The following is a 19,779-nucleotide window of genomic DNA, read 5'->3' on the forward strand; positions in this document are numbered from 1 at the left end:
GTTCAGATTGGACTCTATCAACTATATCCTGAAAATCACACACTCTCCTACCTCTAAGTTTGAAATTAATGCCCAAATACTTACTAGGATGCTGGACAAGATTGATATTTTCAAGTATTGTTCAACCAAAAAAAAAAAAAAAAAAAAAAAAAAAAAAAAGGAAAAAAAGCTATTTCCAAGTATGAATTTGATTAGCTGATTATTAACTAGGCTTCTTTTTTGTGCCCTATTTTTTTTTTTTTTTTTTTGGGCGCAAATACTTCAAAATAAGAATTTACATCAGTCCAATATAATAAAAAAAATGTGTAAAATTTACATAGTTTACCAAAAATACACTGTATCAATTCTGTATAATTGTGTAAATTTAAAATTTGTTATTACTTATAAAAAAGAGAGTAAATTTAACATTTGTACATAATGGTATAAATTACCTGAACTATTTATTTTAATTTATTGTTTATTTTTTTTTAATATCTCGGAATGAAAGAAGAATAGTGAATGTGGTTTGTATGAAGAAAGAAAAACTATTAAAAAAATAAAGAATAATTGATTTTTAATTGAATTAATTAAAATAGATAATCTTGTAGAGATTTTGAAAAGTGATATATAAAATAAAAAAATAGTTTTTATGTTAAAACTGACAAAATTTGTCACGAGTAATGCAATGCCCAAGTTATGGGTGCTGATGACATATTAAGCATCTAACTACAAAAACTGTAATACAACTCCATAACTTTAGGTCATAAGCAACAAGAGGAAAGCAGAGTATTTGTAGTCTATAAGCAGTAACAATTTAACACCTAATACCCTGCTTAAATTAATAATTAAAAAAAAAAAAAAAAACCGGAGTGAAGTAAGTTCGATCAAAACAAAATTGCCATTCCAAAAGGCTCTAATCTGCCACAAAGTTTTCAGTTCCCCATTGTTTCTTTCTCGACATGTCAATATGAATGGGAACAAAAAGAACATGATAATCCATCTGTTCATGCAACATGCCATAGCTGCAATTCCCAACAACAGTGAGAGAGAATTTCTTCCTGAAGAAATAATGATTGATACTAAAATAAGAATTCCAAAACTTCAGTTTCCAAAGCAATGATACTTTAATGATGAGAGAAATCAACTTCCAGCAACTCCAGGGAAACTCAAAGGACTTGTAGTGATCAGCATAACTGTCAGCTGTGATCCGAAGAAATTCATAAGCACAGCAAGCACCACGAACTTTTAAGTCCCTAGAAAAGATCATAGAAAATTTATATCATATTTGCAACAAGAATTCCCAACATTCAAACATAAACTAAGTGCACCAAAATATTTGAGGTTAAAGCAATTGGTTTTTTGATTGTTACGCATATTATGCCTCATGCCATGACATAGCTTCACGGAACTGGCAAAATTCTGTAGAACATAAGAGTAAAAGTTAAAAAGCCTAAGGTTATAATTTGAAACAGAAATTTCAACCCTAGTCTGTTTCATTACTATTGTGACAAACAAGTGCACTTTCAACTTCTAGGAATGCGCAGAAAAGTATAGTAACAATTTTATTTCAAGAGTGAAGTTCCTCCCATTCAAAAAAAAGAAAAAGGGCAAAAAGAAAAAAGAAGAGTTGAGTACCACGCATGTTCACTTGAGAAGGTACCAGTGCTACATCAAGCCTCATTAACATATTAAATGCTGTCTAAAATGCTTTTTTTGGAAGTTAAAATGCATACTTCCTTTGGTATGCAGTTATATTCCAGATGTATGGATCCACTTTGCTGGGAACATATTAAAGAAAGGCAAAATAATAGGCATACAGCCTTGCATAGATTCAAGGAAACAGAAAAACTTCAGACACCAACCTAGACAGTCTAAACGAAGTTTCTCAGAAGTAAAAATGATATGATAAACCAGCAATTTTCTTACTGAAATTAAAAGGGCAAGCCAATTTGGACCATTTTATGCAGCAAAGGAATGGTTTAGAATCGTACCCAAACATAAATAGATAAAAGGACTAGTTTCTCACATTGACTTGAAGCAACAATAAAATAAATTTGAACCGTTCACCAACTGGAAGAGGAGTAAGAGCTAAAGGAGTGATGTCATGAGAAAAATGAAATATGACCCTGATATGAACAAATTTCTGATCCAAAAACTGTTCTTAGGGGCATTTCTGCATAAGATTTTCTATGGATTGTCAATATCATGCGTTGTGAAAACACAGATGTGCACCACACACAAACACAAAAAATATGTCAGATCAATCAGTCATTCATACTTATCCTTTTTACACCTTTAAAGCAGGCAGTTTCCGTTTCATCAAAAAAGATAAGGCAAGGTGAGGGATATCAATCCTCTTGATGTTTGATAGAGCATTTTGTAAAATACTTACTTTTATTTTGTGTGTGCCACTTTTCTATACTTCCATACCAGTTCCACTGGAAGCACAGAGCTGCAAAACGTGATATACCAGCAGCAACAATCTCAACAAATGCCATCAGGTATGATCTCTGAGGGGCTAAACCAGCAGTAGCTATAGACAGCAACAGACCCTCAAAGTTGCAAGGGATAAAAAAGCTACCAGATTTGATGCCACTTAATGTTTTCCTGGCAACTTCATCAGCTTTCATTGCACCAGAGGAGGCTGCAATGATACTGGTGAGCTGTGGCCTTAACTTGGTTTCTGCAATCAGTCCAGAAACCCTAATCAGTTACATACAAACAAAAGAGAGAATCCAGCAGATTTGGACGTAGCATCATACTTTAACAAGCAGAGCATACAACACACATTTGTGCTTTATATGCATTTTCTATTGGAGGGTAGTAATCTTAAACATAATCTCGTTTTAACAAAGCAATAAAAGATGGTAATTTTCCAATTTTGGAGTTTTCCAATGCACGGAAAGGGGATTTCCTTTGAGGGGGCGAAATATGGGGAAGAAGAGGATCAGTGGTGTTCAGCTGATATTAAGGGTACTTACATGGTGAGTGTGTGGAAGCATATTAGAACAAGAAGGGAAAAATTTTTACAATATGTGAAATTCTTAGTTGGGGATGGAAGTTGTTTTCGTTTTTGGCATGATGCGTGGTGTTTATATTAATAGAAACTTCTAAATATACATCCCATTGTAGATGAATGCAGGTAACCACTAGGACAGTAAGAACAGCCTCTTCAACACATCTACAATCAGAAAGCCTGTAGATTGCAAGTGCATTGACTCCCAGCAAATGGATTATGTAGTCTTTATAATACTACTCCCCAGAAGATCATGTATTTCACCTTTTGTCTTATTGTGTACCTGGATCATTCCTTGTCAGTTTGCTAATGCAATCCCTATTACCGACCAAAGAAAAATAATATTTATTTTGTGGCTGTTTCATACATGGATATAACATATTGCAATATTGCATGAAATGAGTCCTATGATCTGCCCATATGGATGCATAATCTAATCCTATCTAACCTTTTAAGTTTCAGAGCTGATTCAATGCTATTCTGTGTTTAGGGAAGTTTTCTTGAGTTTACAATTCCAGAATTCTTTGTGCTCAACAAGAAAAGCTTTTATATCATTTAAAAAGGGGCAAAAATACAACAAGAAAGGCTTTTTTTAAGCATTCACACGTGGTAGATTACTACTTGTATCCTCCACAAGCGCGGTTATAAAATTGAGTTCTGATAAAGTGAAATGGCTTCCCTGATTTGTATAATATTGTGGTTTAACAAACATACTACTGTTGCAAATATATGTATAGATCTAGATATGAAATTCTTTGGTGCCCTACCTTCTCCTGGTCTTTTAATGATTGGGAGCTTGAATATATTGAACATTTCTCTAAAATTCTTCACTTTTCCCATATTTCTGGGAGAGGCATGGATAGGATCTATCGGACACTATCCAAGAACCACAAATTTGATGCGAAATCTTTCCATGAAACTTCACATGAAGACTATAGTGTGGATTTTCCTTGGCAAGCAATCTAGAAGACTAAAGACCCCAGAAAGGTTGCCTTTTTTTTCCTTGGACTTCAGCTCACGATAAATTTTTCACTATGGATTATATTCGAAAGAGAAAGATCATCATTTTTTAATTGGTGTTGCAAGTGCAAAGGAAAGGGGAGACTTGTAACCACTTTCTGCTACATCGTGCTATTGCAAAGGACCTTTGGTTTAGGTTTTCTCCCTATTTGGTGCCTCTTGGGTCATCCCTTAATCTGTGAAAGATCTTATAGCTTGTTGGAGAAGTGGATTTAAGGGCCATCAAAGCATGAATGTGTGGAACGCTATTCCTCATGGTCTTATATGGTGCAATTGGAAAGAGTATAATTCTAGGACTCTCAAATGGATTGATGCAATGATTATATATTAATTATCATTAACTCTTGCAGTCAATAATTATAGATTAATTATCATGCAGTAAAATACAAAAATACAGCCTCAAAGGCTTAAACTATACAAAGTGATCCTAGGAGTAGCACAAACTGATATGTGACCTTTTAAACAATGTAATTCTTATATACAAATGTTGGTCCCTAAACATTAGTTCATGAGCAATTTTGGAACTTGAAGTTAAAAGTGATTGTTTTTAGTTCCTTGGATGACATGACTAAACTAAAAATTGACACATCATGACTCTATAGATACTAAAGGCGATTACTTTAAACTCTTCAGTGACTAAACTTGCTCCTAGGTAGGTTGTTAATATGACATCAATCAAATTAATTGTTGTCTCAGTTTGCAAGCTTTTTCGAACTAAAATCTCAATATATATCCTAAGCAATCCAGTTATGTGTTAGTTCAGGTTAAATGTACATACACACCTTCAACTAAGCCAGGAGTGTCAGTGTCTGGAGGAAATATAAGAGAGACATGAATGTCATCAGCAATAACCTCTTGTTGTAAAGCCTCCGCCAAACCTCTCAGCCCAAACTTACTCGCTGAATACGCCGTGTAACCGTATATACCAACCTACACGCATTTAAAAAAAAAAAAATTAGTTACACAATAATTTCAATATATAAATGTGTGATGATGCTAGTTATTATTGTTATAGTACCTGACCGGCTTGAGATGACATGAGAGCGATCGAGGCAGGCCCACGGTCAGTACGGTTGTTTTTGATGGAGGGTAAAGCGGCTTTGATCATGTGAAAGCTGCCCATGAGATTGACGTCTATCATGAACTTGACCTCATCCAATTCTTGCTTCTCCAGCTCTTGCGGAACGAACACGCCTTGGTTGACTATCAACACGTCGATAGGGTCGGCCTCGCTGATGGCCTTGGAAACGGCGTCGTAGTCTCTGACGTCGGCGGCGAAGACCGCCACGTCGACGCCGGTGGAGAGTTGGATCGCCTGCTTCGCCTGCTCGAGCTTGTCGAGGGATCGGGCGAGGATGGAGACACGCGCGCCCTCCGACGCGGCCTGGTGGGCCAGGGCGAGGCCGATGCCGCTGGATCCGCCGGTGATGAACACGTGGCGGTTCTTGATTGGGATTTTGACCGGGCGGGGGCGGACTAGGAGGTAGAGGATGAGGAGGAGAGGCAGAGGGAGGAGGAGGAGGAGGAGGAGGAGGAAGAGGTAGGAGTTTGACATTGATGATGGAGAGCTTATTCTTTCAATCAAGAGAGCTTAATTTAGAAGATCATCCATTTTTTTTTTTTTGTTTCTCAGACCTAAATCTCAAGAGAAGCCACTGCTTGCAACGGATGAGGATCCCTATGCCTGCAGGTGGGCGGCACTTTCCGATGATGCTAGGATGGTGTGAGACATAGCCCGCACAACAACGGTGGCTTGGCACGATGGCTGATGGCAACGGCGACAGTGAGGACCGCGGGATGCAGAGAGAAAATCCTTGGAGAAAGAGAGTTTGAAATTTCAGATGGCCTGGTGAGAGAAAATAATTAGCTGAGTTAACCTTGGTTTTCCCAGAGTTTGAATTTGTTGATTAAATTAATTAACGCGTGTTATTTTAATTTTTTTTCTTCAGTTAACGTATGAAAACAGCTGAGATAACTAATGGAGGGTTTAAAATATTATTAAAAATTTACTGTAGCACTTAACACTTACGTCACATTATATTATAATTTAAAATATTTATTTCTCAATTTTAACCAAAAAAAAAATATGAGTTAAATTTTTTTTAAAAATAAGAACACACTAGTACATAAGAACAAGAACATAAACCCAAATTTAGACTGAGTTTGGCTCAATGTAAAATGATTTCAAAGTAAAAAATATTTTCAAGTGAAAATATTTTTTAGAAATGAAAATGATTTCAAATGTTTGGACGCATCAAAAAAAATGTTTTGGAAAATATTTTAAGGTGTTTGATTGTGTTTCTAAAAATCCTCTAGAAAACACATTCTCTCACATTTTCTCAGCTTCCAAATAAATATTATAATAAGAAATCTAAATATATAAACTAAATCAATACAAAAACATAACAAAAAAAATTCAGTCTTCCTCAAAAATAAGCATTGATCGTGAGAGAGGGAGAGGGAGAGATAGATTGAGAGAAAGAGAGAGGTAAAGGACCATAGATTGGTGGGTGGGTCTGAAGGAGGCGAGATGGGCGGGTGGGTCTGACAGCGGCAAGATCGGCGATGGGTCTGATAGCGGCGAGATCGGTGGGTGGGTCTGAAGGAGGCGACGACGATGAGATTGGTTTGTAGATCAAAGATCGTGTTAGCTTCTCAGCTTTGGTTGGTCAGGGTGAAAGAGAGAGGAAAAGAGAAGAGAAAGCTTCCTTGACCGTCGGTGTATATCTGTGGTAAAGATGGTAACTGTCTGGTGAGGCTGAGGCCTGAACCTGCGGCACGATTAGAATGGCAAAAGTTAGGTTGTCTCCTTCACTGTCCAAATTTTTATTCTTTCATTTTCTTGGCAACCAAACAATTACTAAAAACGAACTAAGAAATGATTTTGCTTGGGTTTAAGGATGGGGGCTTTGGAATTTATGATTTTTTTTTTATGGTGTTTTTATGCTGAATTTTCTTGGGTTTATAAATTTTATTTGCTGGAGGTTTCGTTGTTGATTGAAAGATGAGAAAATCTGGGTTTAAGTTGTGATTTTGTATATCTAGGTTTTGTGGTTTGAGAAAATTTGAAAAGATCTGCTGCTAGGTTTGTGTTTCTATTCTTGCTGGAGATTGATTTGTGTTTGTGTTTGGTTGACAAGAAAAGGCAAGAAAATGCAAGTAAATCTGGGCATGTGTTCTTATGTTTAAAATCTAGGTTTGTGTTCTTTGGTGTTCTTGTTGAAGATGAACATAAATCTTGATGTATTTTTGGATTTTAATTTTGTTTTTTCAATTTTAAATTTGTTAAAAACTTAAGAAGGTTTGATTTTTTTTTTTATTATTTTATCTGATGAGTGCTATAGTGAATTTTTAATAATATTTTAATCCCTCCGTTAGTCATCTCAGTTATTTTCGTCTGTTGACTGACGAAAATGACTAAAATAACACGCATTAATTGGTTTAGAAACTAAAAGTGGTGAAATGAAAATGTATATACCAAAATGAAAAAAAACCCAAAATGTAGGGACTAAAAATGTATTTACGCCTAAGTTTTAAACATTTTAATTGACGTGGCACGTCTTAGACCCTAGATATGTTTCAAATTAATCATGTCCATAAAATGGACACTCTCCTCTCCACTTTGAAATGGAGAGGATCCGGATCCGCTTGCAACCTCTACTTTCTTCCCCACTTGTTTTCTCATCATGAGGGTTCTGAACTTCTGTTTTGCTGGAGGGATTTTTCTCATTCTTGATTTTTGTGCGGTTGACTTGTTTACCATGTTGAAGTTACTCTTGGTGTAATTCTAAGTAATGTTATATCACTCAAAACTTATTATAGAATTCATATTTTGAGAATCTTACCATTGAATTACATATTCTATATGTTCTTAACGTGTATGTCAATTTTCATGCCAAGTGACTACTCTAACTAATTAGTAAATTAATTTTATATTATTTATTAGAATACATTTCCTCAAATTAAGGCGCCAAGTGGCTACTCTAACTAATTACATGTTCTATATGCTCTTAACATGTTTGCAAATTTTCATGCCTAGGCTAACTAATTAGAAAATTAATTTTATATTTTTTGTTAGAATACATTTCCTCAAATTAAGGCGTCAAGTGGCTACTCTAATTAATTAGTAAATTAATTTTATATTATTTGTTAGGATATATTTCCAAAATATTAAGGGATAATATTTAATAATAGTTTAATTTAAGTAAACTTTATCATTTAAATTATATTCAAACTAAAAGTCTATTATAAAAAATTCTAAACTTCAATTCCAAACAACAACCCATGTTTTCTTTCAAAAAAAAAAAACCCTACCTTTTGACTTCTACTCTAACTAAAAGTCTATTATCAATATTTTAAGAATAACTGATTAATAAATTAATTTTATATTATTTGTTATGATATAATCCCTTAAATTAATGGATAATATTTATAAATTGTTTAATTTAGATAAAACTTATCATTTAAAATTTAACAAATTTAAATTCTTTTCAAACTAAAAGTTTTTTATAAAAAATTCTAAACTAAATCCCAGACAACAACCCACCTTTTATTTTTATTTAAAAAAAATAAATAAAAGCGATTACTTTAAACTCTTCAGTGACTAAACTTGCTCCTAGGTAGGTTGTTAATATGACATCAATCAAATTAATTGTTGTCTCAGTTTGCAAGCTTTTTCGAACTAAAATCTCAATATATATCCTAAGCAATCCAGTTATGTGTTAGTTCAGGTTAAATGTACATACACACCTTCAACTAAGCCAGGAGTGTCAGTGTCTGGAGGAAATATAAGAGAGACATGAATGTCATCAGCAATAACCTCTTGTTGTAAAGCCTCCGCCAAACCTCTCAGCCCAAACTTACTCGCTGAATACGCCGTGTAACCGTATATACCAACCTACACGCATTTAAAAAAAAAAAATTAGTTACACAATAATTTCAATATATAAATGTGTGATGATGCTAGTTATTATTGTTATAGTACCTGACCGGCTTGAGATGACATGAGAGCGATCGAGGCAGGCCCACGGTCAGTACGGTTGTTTTTGATGGAGGGTAAAGCGGCTTTGATCATGTGAAAGCTGCCCATGAGATTGACGTCTATCATGAACTTGACCTCATCCAATTCTTGCTTCTCCAGCTCTTGCGGAACGAACACGCCTTGGTTGACTATCAACACGTCGATAGGGTCGGCCTCGCTGATGGCCTTGGAAACGGCGTCGTAGTCTCTGACGTCGGCGGCGAAGACCGCCACGTCGACGCCGGTGGAGAGTTGGATCGCCTGCTTCGCCTGCTCGAGCTTGTCGAGGGATCGGGCGAGGATGGAGACACGCGCGCCCTCCGACGCGGCCTGGTGGGCCAGGGCGAGGCCGATGCCGCTGGATCCGCCGGTGATGAACACGTGGCGGTTCTTGATTGGGATTTTGACCGGGCGGGGGCGGACTAGGAGGTAGAGGATGAGGAGGAGAGGCAGAGGGAGGAGGAGGAGGAGGAGGAGGAGGAAGAGGTAGGAGTTTGACATTGATGATGGAGAGCTTATTCTTTCAATCAAGAGAGCTTAATTTAGAAGATCATCCATTTTTTTTTTTTTGTTTCTCAGACCTAAATCTCAAGAGAAGCCACTGCTTGCAACGGATGAGGATCCCTATGCCTGCAGGTGGGCGGCACTTTCCGATGATGCTAGGATGGTGTGAGACATAGCCCGCACAACAACGGTGGCTTGGCACGATGGCTGATGGCAACGGCGACAGTGAGGACCGCGGGATGCAGAGAGAAAATCCTTGGAGAAAGAGAGTTTGAAATTTCAGATGGCCTGGTGAGAGAAAATAATTAGCTGAGTTAACCTTGGTTTTCCCAGAGTTTGAATTTGTTGATTAAATTAATTAACGCGTGTTATTTTAATTTTTTTTCTTCAGTTAACGTATGAAAACAGCTGAGATAACTAATGGAGGGTTTAAAATATTATTAAAAATTTACTGTAGCACTTAACACTTACGTCACATTATATTATAATTTAAAATATTTATTTCTCAATTTTAACCAAAAAAAAAATATGAGTTAAATTTTTTTTAAAAATAAGAACACACTAGTACATAAGAACAAGAACATAAACCCAAATTTAGACTGAGTTTGGCTCAATGTAAAATGATTTCAAAGTAAAAAATATTTTCAAGTGAAAATATTTTTTAGAAATGAAAATGATTTCAAATGTTTGGACGCATCAAAAAAAATGTTTTGGAAAATATTTTAAGGTGTTTGATTGTGTTTCTAAAAATCCTCTAGAAAACACATTCTCTCACATTTTCTCAGCTTCCAAATAAATATTATAATAAGAAATCTAAATATATAAACTAAATCAATACAAAAACATAACAAAAAAAATTCAGTCTTCCTCAAAAATAAGCATTGATCGTGAGAGAGGGAGAGGGAGAGATAGATTGAGAGAAAGAGAGAGGTAAAGGACCATAGATTGGTGGGTGGGTCTGAAGGAGGCGAGATGGGCGGGTGGGTCTGACAGCGGCAAGATCGGCGATGGGTCTGATAGCGGCGAGATCGGTGGGTGGGTCTGAAGGAGGCGACGACGATGAGATTGGTTTGTAGATCAAAGATCGTGTTAGCTTCTCAGCTTTGGTTGGTCAGGGTGAAAGAGAGAGGAAAAGAGAAGAGAAAGCTTCCTTGACCGTCGGTGTATATCTGTGGTAAAGATGGTAACTGTCTGGTGAGGCTGAGGCCTGAACCTGCGGCACGATTAGAATGGCAAAAGTTAGGTTGTCTCCTTCACTGTCCAAATTTTTATTCTTTCATTTTCTTGGCAACCAAACAATTACTAAAAACGAACTAAGAAATGATTTTGCTTGGGTTTGAGGATGGGGGCTTTGGAATTTATGATTTTTTTTTTATGGTGTTTTTATGCTGAATTTTCTTGGGTTTATAAATTTTATTTGCTGGAGGTTTCGTTGTTGATTGAAAGATGAGAAAATCTGGGTTTAAGTTGTGATTTTGTATATCTAGGTTTTGTGGTTTGAGAAAATTTGAAAAGATCTGCTGCTAGGTTTGTGTTTCTATTCTTGCTGGAGATTGATTTGTGTTTGTGTTTGGTTGACAAGAAAAGGCAAGAAAATGCAAGTAAATCTGGGCATGTGTTCTTATGTTTAAAATCTAGGTTTGTGTTCTTTGGTGTTCTTGTTGAAGATGAACATAAATCTTGATGTATTTTTGGATTTTAATTTTGTTTTTTCAATTTTAAATTTGTTAAAAACTTAAGAAGGTTTGATTTTTTTTTTTATTATTTTATCTGATGAGTGCTATAGTGAATTTTTAATAATATTTTAATCCCTCCGTTAGTCATCTCAGTTATTTTCGTCTGTTGACTGACGAAAATGACTAAAATAACACGCATTAATTGGTTTAGAAACTAAAAGTGGTGAAATGAAAATGTATATACCAAAATGAAAAAAAACCCAAAATGTAGGGACTAAAAATGTATTTACGCCTAAGTTTTAAACATTTTAATTGACGTGGCACGTCTTAGACCCTAGATATGTTTCAAATTAATCATGTCCATAAAATGGACACTCTCCTCTCCACTTTGAAATGGAGAGGATCCGGATCCGCTTGCAACCTCTACTTTCTTCCCCACTTGTTTTCTCATCATGAGGGTTCTGAACTTCTGTTTTGCTGGAGGGATTTTTCTCATTCTTGATTTTTGTGCGGTTGACTTGTTTACCATGTTGAAGTTACTCTTGGTGTAATTCTAAGTAATGTTATATCACTCAAAACTTATTATAGAATTCATATTTTGAGAATCTTACCATTGAATTACATATTCTATATGTTCTTAACGTGTATGTCAATTTTCATGCCAAGTGACTACTCTAACTAATTAGTAAATTAATTTTATATTATTTATTAGAATACATTTCCTCAAATTAAGGCGCCAAGTGGCTACTCTAACTAATTACATGTTCTATATGCTCTTAACATGTTTGCAAATTTTCATGCCTAGGCTAACTAATTAGAAAATTAATTTTATATTTTTTGTTAGAATACATTTCCTCAAATTAAGGCGTCAAGTGGCTACTCTAATTAATTAGTAAATTAATTTTATATTATTTGTTAGGATATATTTCCAAAATATTAAGGGATAATATTTAATAATAGTTTAATTTAAGTAAACTTTATCATTTAAATTATATTCAAACTAAAAGTCTATTATAAAAAATTCTAAACTTCAATTCCAAACAACAACCCATGTTTTCTTTCAAAAAAAAAAAACCCTACCTTTTGACTTCTACTCTAACTAAAAGTCTATTATCAATATTTTAAGAATAACTGATTAATAAATTAATTTTATATTATTTGTTATGATATAATCCCTTAAATTAATGGATAATATTTATAAATTGTTTAATTTAGATAAAACTTATCATTTAAAATTTAACAAATTTAAATTCTTTTCAAACTAAAAGTTTTTTATAAAAAATTCTAAACTAAATCCCAGACAACAACCCACCTTTTATTTTTATTTAAAAAAAATAAATAAATAAAAAACTACATTTTGACATCTACTCCAACTAAAAGTCTATATATTATCAAATTTTTAAGAACAACTAATTAGTAAATTAATTTATATTATTTGTTAGGACATATTTCCTTAAATTAAGGGATAACATTTAACAACTGTTTTATTTAAATAAAACTAAAAGTGTATTGTCAAATTTTTTTAAACTTAAATACCACACAACTCACATTTTTGTTTTTGTTTTTTTTCCCCCCTCAAGTTACATCTTATTAAATTAATATTTTATCTACACTACTATTTAAAGGGTTTTCTCTTTTTGGATTCCTCAATTTCGATACCTAAAATACTCTCAAATTTACCTGTTTGTAAATCTTAAATAATAAGGTTAGACATGTAAAATTACTAATTTAAAAACTCCTAAATATTAGATAAATTTGAAAAAATATTTACTACAAAATAGGAACACTCCCACTAACCCACTTATTCTAAACAACTGTGCCCTTTTTTTCTTTAAAACAAAATTAGAAAAACAAGTTAAATAACACACAATTCCTCTCTTCTCTCCCGCTAACCCATTTATATTATATGTTTTTTTTTCCCCTTTTCACCCCGTTATCATCACATGTCTCACCATTCTCAAATTGAAATTTAAAATTTAAAATTAACCAAAACTACTCAAGGATAACTTCTGCAAATTGAAGATTTATCCCATAAAAAAGTCACCAGTCCCACACACATTGATCTATTTCTTTTTTGTTTTATATGGACATCTATTTCTCTTTCTTTACAAAGAACCGCTTACAAATATACTTATGGGGCTTACATCTCCAATCCAGGTTGATAACTTTAAAAAAATAATAATAATAATTTAATTATTCACTTTCTCCTCTGATATGAAGTTGGTGTTTATTTGATTCTCTTTCAGTGGTTTTCAATGAGGAATTTCAATTGGTTTGGTGCAAAGGTTGTGATTGAAGACAGCAATTTGCAACCAGTATCACATCTCTTTCTTTCTCTCTCACACACTTTTTCTTTTACTTTTTCGTTCCTATACAAGATAAAATTCTCACTCCTAATATCTTTGGGATTATATTTGTATTTTGTGGTTAGAACTTAGAAAATTTTAAATGTTACAACTTTTTGCGTTTAATTGTTGCTTCTGTTCATTGATGGCATTATACAAAAGGTATGCAAAATTGTCTAAACATTAATGAAAAAAATTAACTTCAGTTGCTCTTGCTTCCGATTGGTCCATTAGGCCATTACATTTTCACTTGATTTTTGTACTAGGTCTGAGTGTTTGAAAGATGATGCTTTACATATCTGATTTGCTACTGTATTTGGTTGGAAATCAATCCAAACTTTTACTATTATGTTTTTCAATGTGCATTACGGCAGAATATTGGTAATATCATTCCAATTGATATTTATAGTTAACAAGAATTAACTTACTTGGATAAATGATTTATTGGTTATGCGCATGCTCAGAGGCCCTTTTTTTTTTTTTTTTTTTTTTTTTTTTTTTTTTTTTTTTTTAAGGTAAGGTTTATTTATAGTATCCATTATAATTTTGAATCACTACATTTTCCAAAAAAAAAAAAAAAAAAGCCTAGGGGTGTGATGAGTATAATGTGTGGTGAAATGATTTTTCAACACACCCCTAGGTATTTTTGTAATTGAAAAATATAATGATCCAAAATTATAATGGATACTCTAAATTAACCCTTACCCAAAAACAAAGAAGAACCTCTGAGCACGCGTGTGAGCGCGTACTCAGAGGCTAGTTAAGATATTAAGCTACAAAACTCTTGACTAAAGGATAAGATTTAACAATAATTTAATTTAGATAAAAATTTATCATCTAAGTTTTAGAAATTTAAATTCTACTCCAACTAATAGTTTTTTATCAAAAATTTCAGAACTTTTATATATATATATATATAGATGGGTTCAAGTTACACAAAGTGTAACTTGACAAGAGTTACACCATTTTTAAACCGTATATTTCTAATTGATCTAATGGCTAAAAATATAGCATTAAATGCAAATTAATTTACACCTTATTCACTTAATTAATAGCGATTTTGTTTCTCTCTCCTTATTTATTATTTAAAATCTTTTTTTAGAGAATTATTATTTAAAGCTTCATTAAACAGCATCCAGCAATTTATTTATTTATTTTATATTATAAGAAGGCAAAGAAAATATTCACAATTATTAGGGTATTACCAATGTAAAGAAGAAAAGAAAATGATATAAGTATATATTCACAATTGATAAAACTTAGCCATTTATTTATTTTTAAGGAGACAGAGTATATATTCACAATTGATAAGACTATAAGAGTATGACCGGCTTAAAAGAAGGAAAAAAAAAATAGTACAAACTCAAAAAAAGAAAAGAAAAAACTTAAAAAACAAAACAAAAGTATTGCAGATATATTTGTAAAGTCATTGGCAAAAAAAGGAATATATGTAAAAAGTTTTAAATAATAAATAAGGAGAGAAAAACAAAATTGCTATTAATTAAGTGAATGAGATGTAAATCAATTAGTATTTAATGCTATTTTTTAACCATTAGATCAATTACAAATCTATGGTCTACGAACAATGTAACTCTTGTCAAGTTACACCAGGTGTAACTTTAAGTAATGTTACACTACTCAATATTTTTTAATTGAATGCAAATTTTGACAAATCAACCGTTAGATTACATTATCTTTGTATATTCTCCATGTTTGCAAAGTTTCAAAATAATCAAAGATCAATAGCTATGTTATCAATAAATTGTTTAAATTCAAGTTTTTGTAGTTTACAATATTGTATAAAATATGAGTTTATGGATCGAATAATAAATAACATTTGATTGGTATAAAAATTGGTATGCATATTAAAAACATATAGAATATGTAATCTAACGATGATATTTTCAAAATATGAATTCAATAACAAGTTATTTGGTGGTGTAACATTACTTAGAGTTACAACCTTGAACCTAACCCCCCCCCCTCCCCCCCCCACACACACACACACACACACATATATATATATATTAAGCAACAACTTTTTTGATATAATCATTCTTAACCAAAAAATCATCTCTATAATTAAATCCCACACCATACACCCCACATTATTGTATTTTTTTCACTTTTTTTTTTTTCCCTAAGATGCAACTTACACTTATGTTTTAATCTAATAAATTCATCTTATTTATGAGTTAGGTTCAAGTTACACCTGGTGTAACTTTAAGCAATGTTACATCACCCAATAATTTGTTATTGAATTAATCTTTTGAAAATTCAATCGTTGAATTACATGTTCTATATGTTTTTAACATGCATGCTAATTTTCATATTAATCAGATGTTATTTACCATTTGATCCATACATTCATCTTTTATGCATTATTTTAAACTACAAAAACTTGAATTTTAAAAATTGATTGATGATATGGCTATTAATCTTTGATCACTTTGAAATTTTGTAAGCATGGAGAATATATGAAGATAATGTAATTTAATGGTAGATTTGTCAATATTCACATCCAATTAAAGAATATTGAATGGTGTAACATTACTTAAAGTTACACCAAGTGTAACTTGAACCTAAGTCTTTATTTATTGTCCTTCACTAATGAATTTGCATGAAGGATATTATGTCAAAGGAATTTACTATAAAGAAGCAAAACAATGGACACTCATTTAAGTTCTTGTTTTCTTATGTATTTTTTTTTAATATATATTCTCAAATTTTGAACTCTTTGTGTATGTTTTGATTATGTATCTAATTTGCAAGTGTGTTGATTTTTTTTTTTTAATTAGACTACACTAGGAAAAAATATGTATTGAAGAACTATTTTGTTTATTATTATTTGTGTTGGCTAAGGCATAGATTAAACATAATCCTAATAAGAACGATCAAACTTGTAGGGATATTAGGCTTGAGGCCCAAGCCGAGGTTGAGAGGTCGTCCGAGGAGGAGTAAACATTGTCAAGGGAGTCCGTGTTAGTAAATGAAGAAGTTAGTTTTGGTCATAATGGTCCAGGAGGGTGGGCCAAGGATGAATGCCTCCTCGACTAATTAAGGCCGACGTCAAGAGAGATGGTCTGTCGTCCAAGAGAACGTTCTAGGAAATTTTGTTGGTACGGATAGGCATTACAGAAACATAGGACATGAGGAAGTCCTAAAATATCTAAGGAGAAAGCTACTACCACCGCATTAAATGCTCTGTAGCTAACTTTCTGGCTGCATTAATGTAAAGATGATGCTTGAATAATGATTTTTAACCTTACAGCCATGGTTGTCAAAATCGCGATCCGGATCGTAAAATCGCATGATTTTATGATCTCACCTCACCAAAAAGTTTAAAATCTTAGTAGAATTGCAAAAATGGTAGGATCGTATGTAGGATCGTGTAAGATTGTATAGGATCGTAAGATCGTATGGGATCCTACCGATCCTACCATTTGGCTTGATTTTTTTTTTTTTTTTTTTTTTAAGTGGGATTCATTTGGGTAAGATAATCCACCAAAACTCACAAACCCAACGGGTTATCAGAAGCCCAATAATGAATTGAAGTCCCAAATTTACCCCTATGTCAACATAAAATTTCAAAAAAACCTATAGTACTTAAGTTTAACGTTTCAAAAACAAAACTTAAAATATTTAGAAACACTAAGCTCCAGCACCTCTGTCCCGTGCCTTCTCAGTCCTTTGTCAAAAACCCAGCACTTTTCAACCCTCTCAATGGTGAGCCATCGCTGCCATTAAGCTTTCTTAAGTTTAACGTTTTAAAAAACAAAACCTAAAATATTTAGAAACATTCAGCTCTAGCACCTTAGTCCCTCACCTCTTCAGTCCTCTGTCAAAAACCTAACACCTCTCAGCCCTTTCAATGATGTTGCTACGAGCCATCGCTGCCTTTAAGCTTTTTGGTAACTAGCCTAACTTATTTTGGATTTGGAACTTAGAATTTGAAATTTTTTTTCCATACGTGTAGATAATATTTTAGTACTTAGTTGCTAATTAAACATGTACTAAAATTTTTAAATACATTATGTTAAAAGTTATATATATTTTGTTTCGTTAGAATGACATAAGAACAATGTAGTGCGTGCAAATTACATTTTATGATGCAATTTTTTTTTAATGGATAGATTCATATTTTAAGTGATTATATAACATACAAAGTCACTATTAATAGGTTTTTGTTTAAAATCTGAAAATAGGTAGGATCTTACAATCCACGATCTGATCTTACGATCCACGATCTGATCTTACAATCCACGATCCTACCTACCTCCCACGATTCTACGTAGAATTCCGATTTTGATAACCTTACTTACAACTACTACATAAAGACTTATGGAATGTGCTGATGCTTGATGGGACAAGTATTAAGACTAACCATCTGGCCTGCATGTGAAGGGTAAAGATGAAAGGGAAGAGAGTATAAAAGAAGAAGGAAGTAGTGGGGGAAGGGGATAGAGAAATCAAGAAGGAAATACTGAAGCAATTAGGAATCAAAATTGTAATCAAACTTAAGAGTAATATATAACAACTGATCTCCTCGGACCTTGCCGAGAACGATTTTCTGTAGTTAAAATTTGTCCATTTTCTTTTTCTTGTCATTTGAACCCACCTAATTCGTTGTCCAACTCATTTTAGCCCAGTTTTCCAACCCATTCTTTGCAAATTATTGTCTTGGGCTTTTGGGTCTAAGTCCATCCGCCTTTTGAGCTAGAAACTCAAATCTAGTCCTTACAAAATCATTCCATATCTCATATTAAGAAATTAACACAAAACACAAAGAAAATTTTAAAATGTAAAATAGATAAACATTGATAAAGTCCAAACTCTAAAAAATTAGAGCTTAAATAATTTTTTTTATTATTAAAATTACTTACATATTTTAGAATTTATTATTACTATTTAATTGATAATTTTATTTTAATTATTTTTTAAAAATTTAGCTTATATATGAATCTTCATCAAGCCGTGCATCGCACGGGAATATACTAGTATATATATATATATATAAAGTTCAAAATGAAACTTAGCACTCCTATTAGATTTTTGTTGAGCCACATCAGCATAACATTTTGGTCTATTTTGGTCCATTTGGTCCAAACAGTCCACTTCGGTCTACATCGGTCTTTTGGTCGAAATAATCCACTTCGGTCCACCCATTTAGTTCCTTTGGTCCGTTCGGTCTAATTTGGTCGATTGCGGTCTGTTTGGTTCACTTTGATTTTTTTTTGTTTTTTCTGAATCATTTTCCTATGAAAACTAATAATCTAGGAATAATTGAAGATGATTAGTGGTACCATATTCTGCTTGAGTGTATCTATTTGAATGATATATTTATTTTTTGAAGCATTGAAGAAAATATAAAGTAACCTTTAGTAATATATACTAATTGGTAGAAATTTAAATATGCATCTTTCTTTTTTAATTATTTAATTTTTATAAATAATAATATGCATATAAGAAATCCAGAGGTGCTTTTAGTTATTTTAAGCAAAGGAGATTGGCGTATATATAATATATTTGAATATATATATATATATATATATATTCTCACTTTCTAGAAGGTTTGATTGTTTTTGATAAGTTAAACTAAAAAAGTTCATAAACATTATAGTCATTGGTATTGGTATTTATTTGTCTTAATATGTTTATAAAGAATGTGAAGTGAATTTGGAATTAGTTCCTTGGTGGTTCTTGTCAAGAATTGAAAGGAAATGTTATTACTTAAAAGTTAATGCAGTATAAGACTTTGTGGCTGAAGCTGATTCAAATTAACGCGCGGTTATTTCCAAGTATAATCTACCTTCAGAATTCTGGGAAAAGAAAAATTAGAGCCAAACATTATTATGAACCAAATTTTTTATTTTTTTGAGAAACAAATGTAATGTAAAAGTTATTTATTTCCACGTAATTTGATATTGCATGATATGGAATTAGTTTTTCTATGGGAACTTTGTAGATGATCATGGGCTGAGCATCAAGCCATCAACTTGAAGTTATTGTAGACGATTTCAAGTACCAATCACTCATCAATCTTGAAGGTGCCAGCCATTTCAAGTTTTTATCAGCCATCACCCAGTTAAGCCATCAACAACAGGCAACAATCAACCATCAAAATGTGTGTATATATATGTACACACATTTGATGGCTATATATATATATATATATATTAGGGATGCAATTTATGCCCGCATCCGCGGGTACGCCCGGGC

General features: G+C 32.8%; 2 protein-coding genes across 2 annotated transcripts; both read right to left on the minus strand.

Moving 5' to 3' along the window:
* Positions 1–858: 858 nt before the first annotated feature.
* LOC112007593 (3-dehydrosphinganine reductase TSC10A) lies at positions 859–5,926 on the minus strand. Its single transcript, XM_065774535.1, has 4 exons — positions 5,034–5,926; positions 4,798–4,945; positions 2,372–2,662; positions 859–1,232 (listed from the first exon to the last, which is right to left on the minus strand). The coding sequence occupies exons 1-4, from the start codon at positions 5,568–5,570 to the stop codon at positions 1,225–1,227; spliced, it is 984 nt and encodes a 327-aa protein (XP_065630607.1). The 5' UTR covers positions 5,571–5,926; the 3' UTR covers positions 859–1,224.
* Positions 5,927–8,726: 2,800 nt separating this feature from the next.
* On the minus strand, positions 8,727–9,898 carry LOC136067991 (3-dehydrosphinganine reductase TSC10A-like). Its single transcript, XM_065774549.1, has 2 exons — positions 9,000–9,898; positions 8,727–8,912 (listed from the first exon to the last, which is right to left on the minus strand). The coding sequence occupies exons 1-2, from the start codon at positions 9,534–9,536 to the stop codon at positions 8,742–8,744; spliced, it is 708 nt and encodes a 235-aa protein (XP_065630621.1). The 5' UTR covers positions 9,537–9,898; the 3' UTR covers positions 8,727–8,741.
* Between the last annotated feature and the right edge of the window lie 9,881 nt (positions 9,899–19,779).

The sequence above is a fragment of the Quercus suber genome, unplaced genomic scaffold (assembly GCF_002906115.3).
Source record: "Quercus suber isolate HL8 unplaced genomic scaffold, Cork oak 2.0 scaffold_7, whole genome shotgun sequence".
Lineage (NCBI taxonomy): Eukaryota > Viridiplantae > Streptophyta > Magnoliopsida > Fagales > Fagaceae > Quercus > Quercus suber.

Bases quoted from the DNA above. Each gene is read 5' to 3' on its own strand.
- LOC112007593 (XM_065774535.1), bottom strand. From the start codon at position 5,570: ATGTCAAACTCCTACCTCTTCCTCCTCCTCCTCCTCCTCCTCCTCCCT. The intron at 4,946-5,033 runs GTACTATAACAA...AAATGCGTGTAG, and splicing joins TGTCATCTCAAGCCGGTCAG to GTTGGTATATACGGTTACAC. The intron at 2,663-4,797 runs GTGTGTATGTAC...GACTGATTGCAG, and splicing joins CACTCCTGGCTTAGTTGAAG to AAACCAAGTTAAGGCCACAG.
- LOC136067991 (XM_065774549.1), bottom strand. From the start codon at position 9,536: ATGTCAAACTCCTACCTCTTCCTCCTCCTCCTCCTCCTCCTCCTCCCT. The intron at 8,913-8,999 runs GTACTATAACAA...AAATGCGTGTAG, and splicing joins TGTCATCTCAAGCCGGTCAG to GTTGGTATATACGGTTACAC.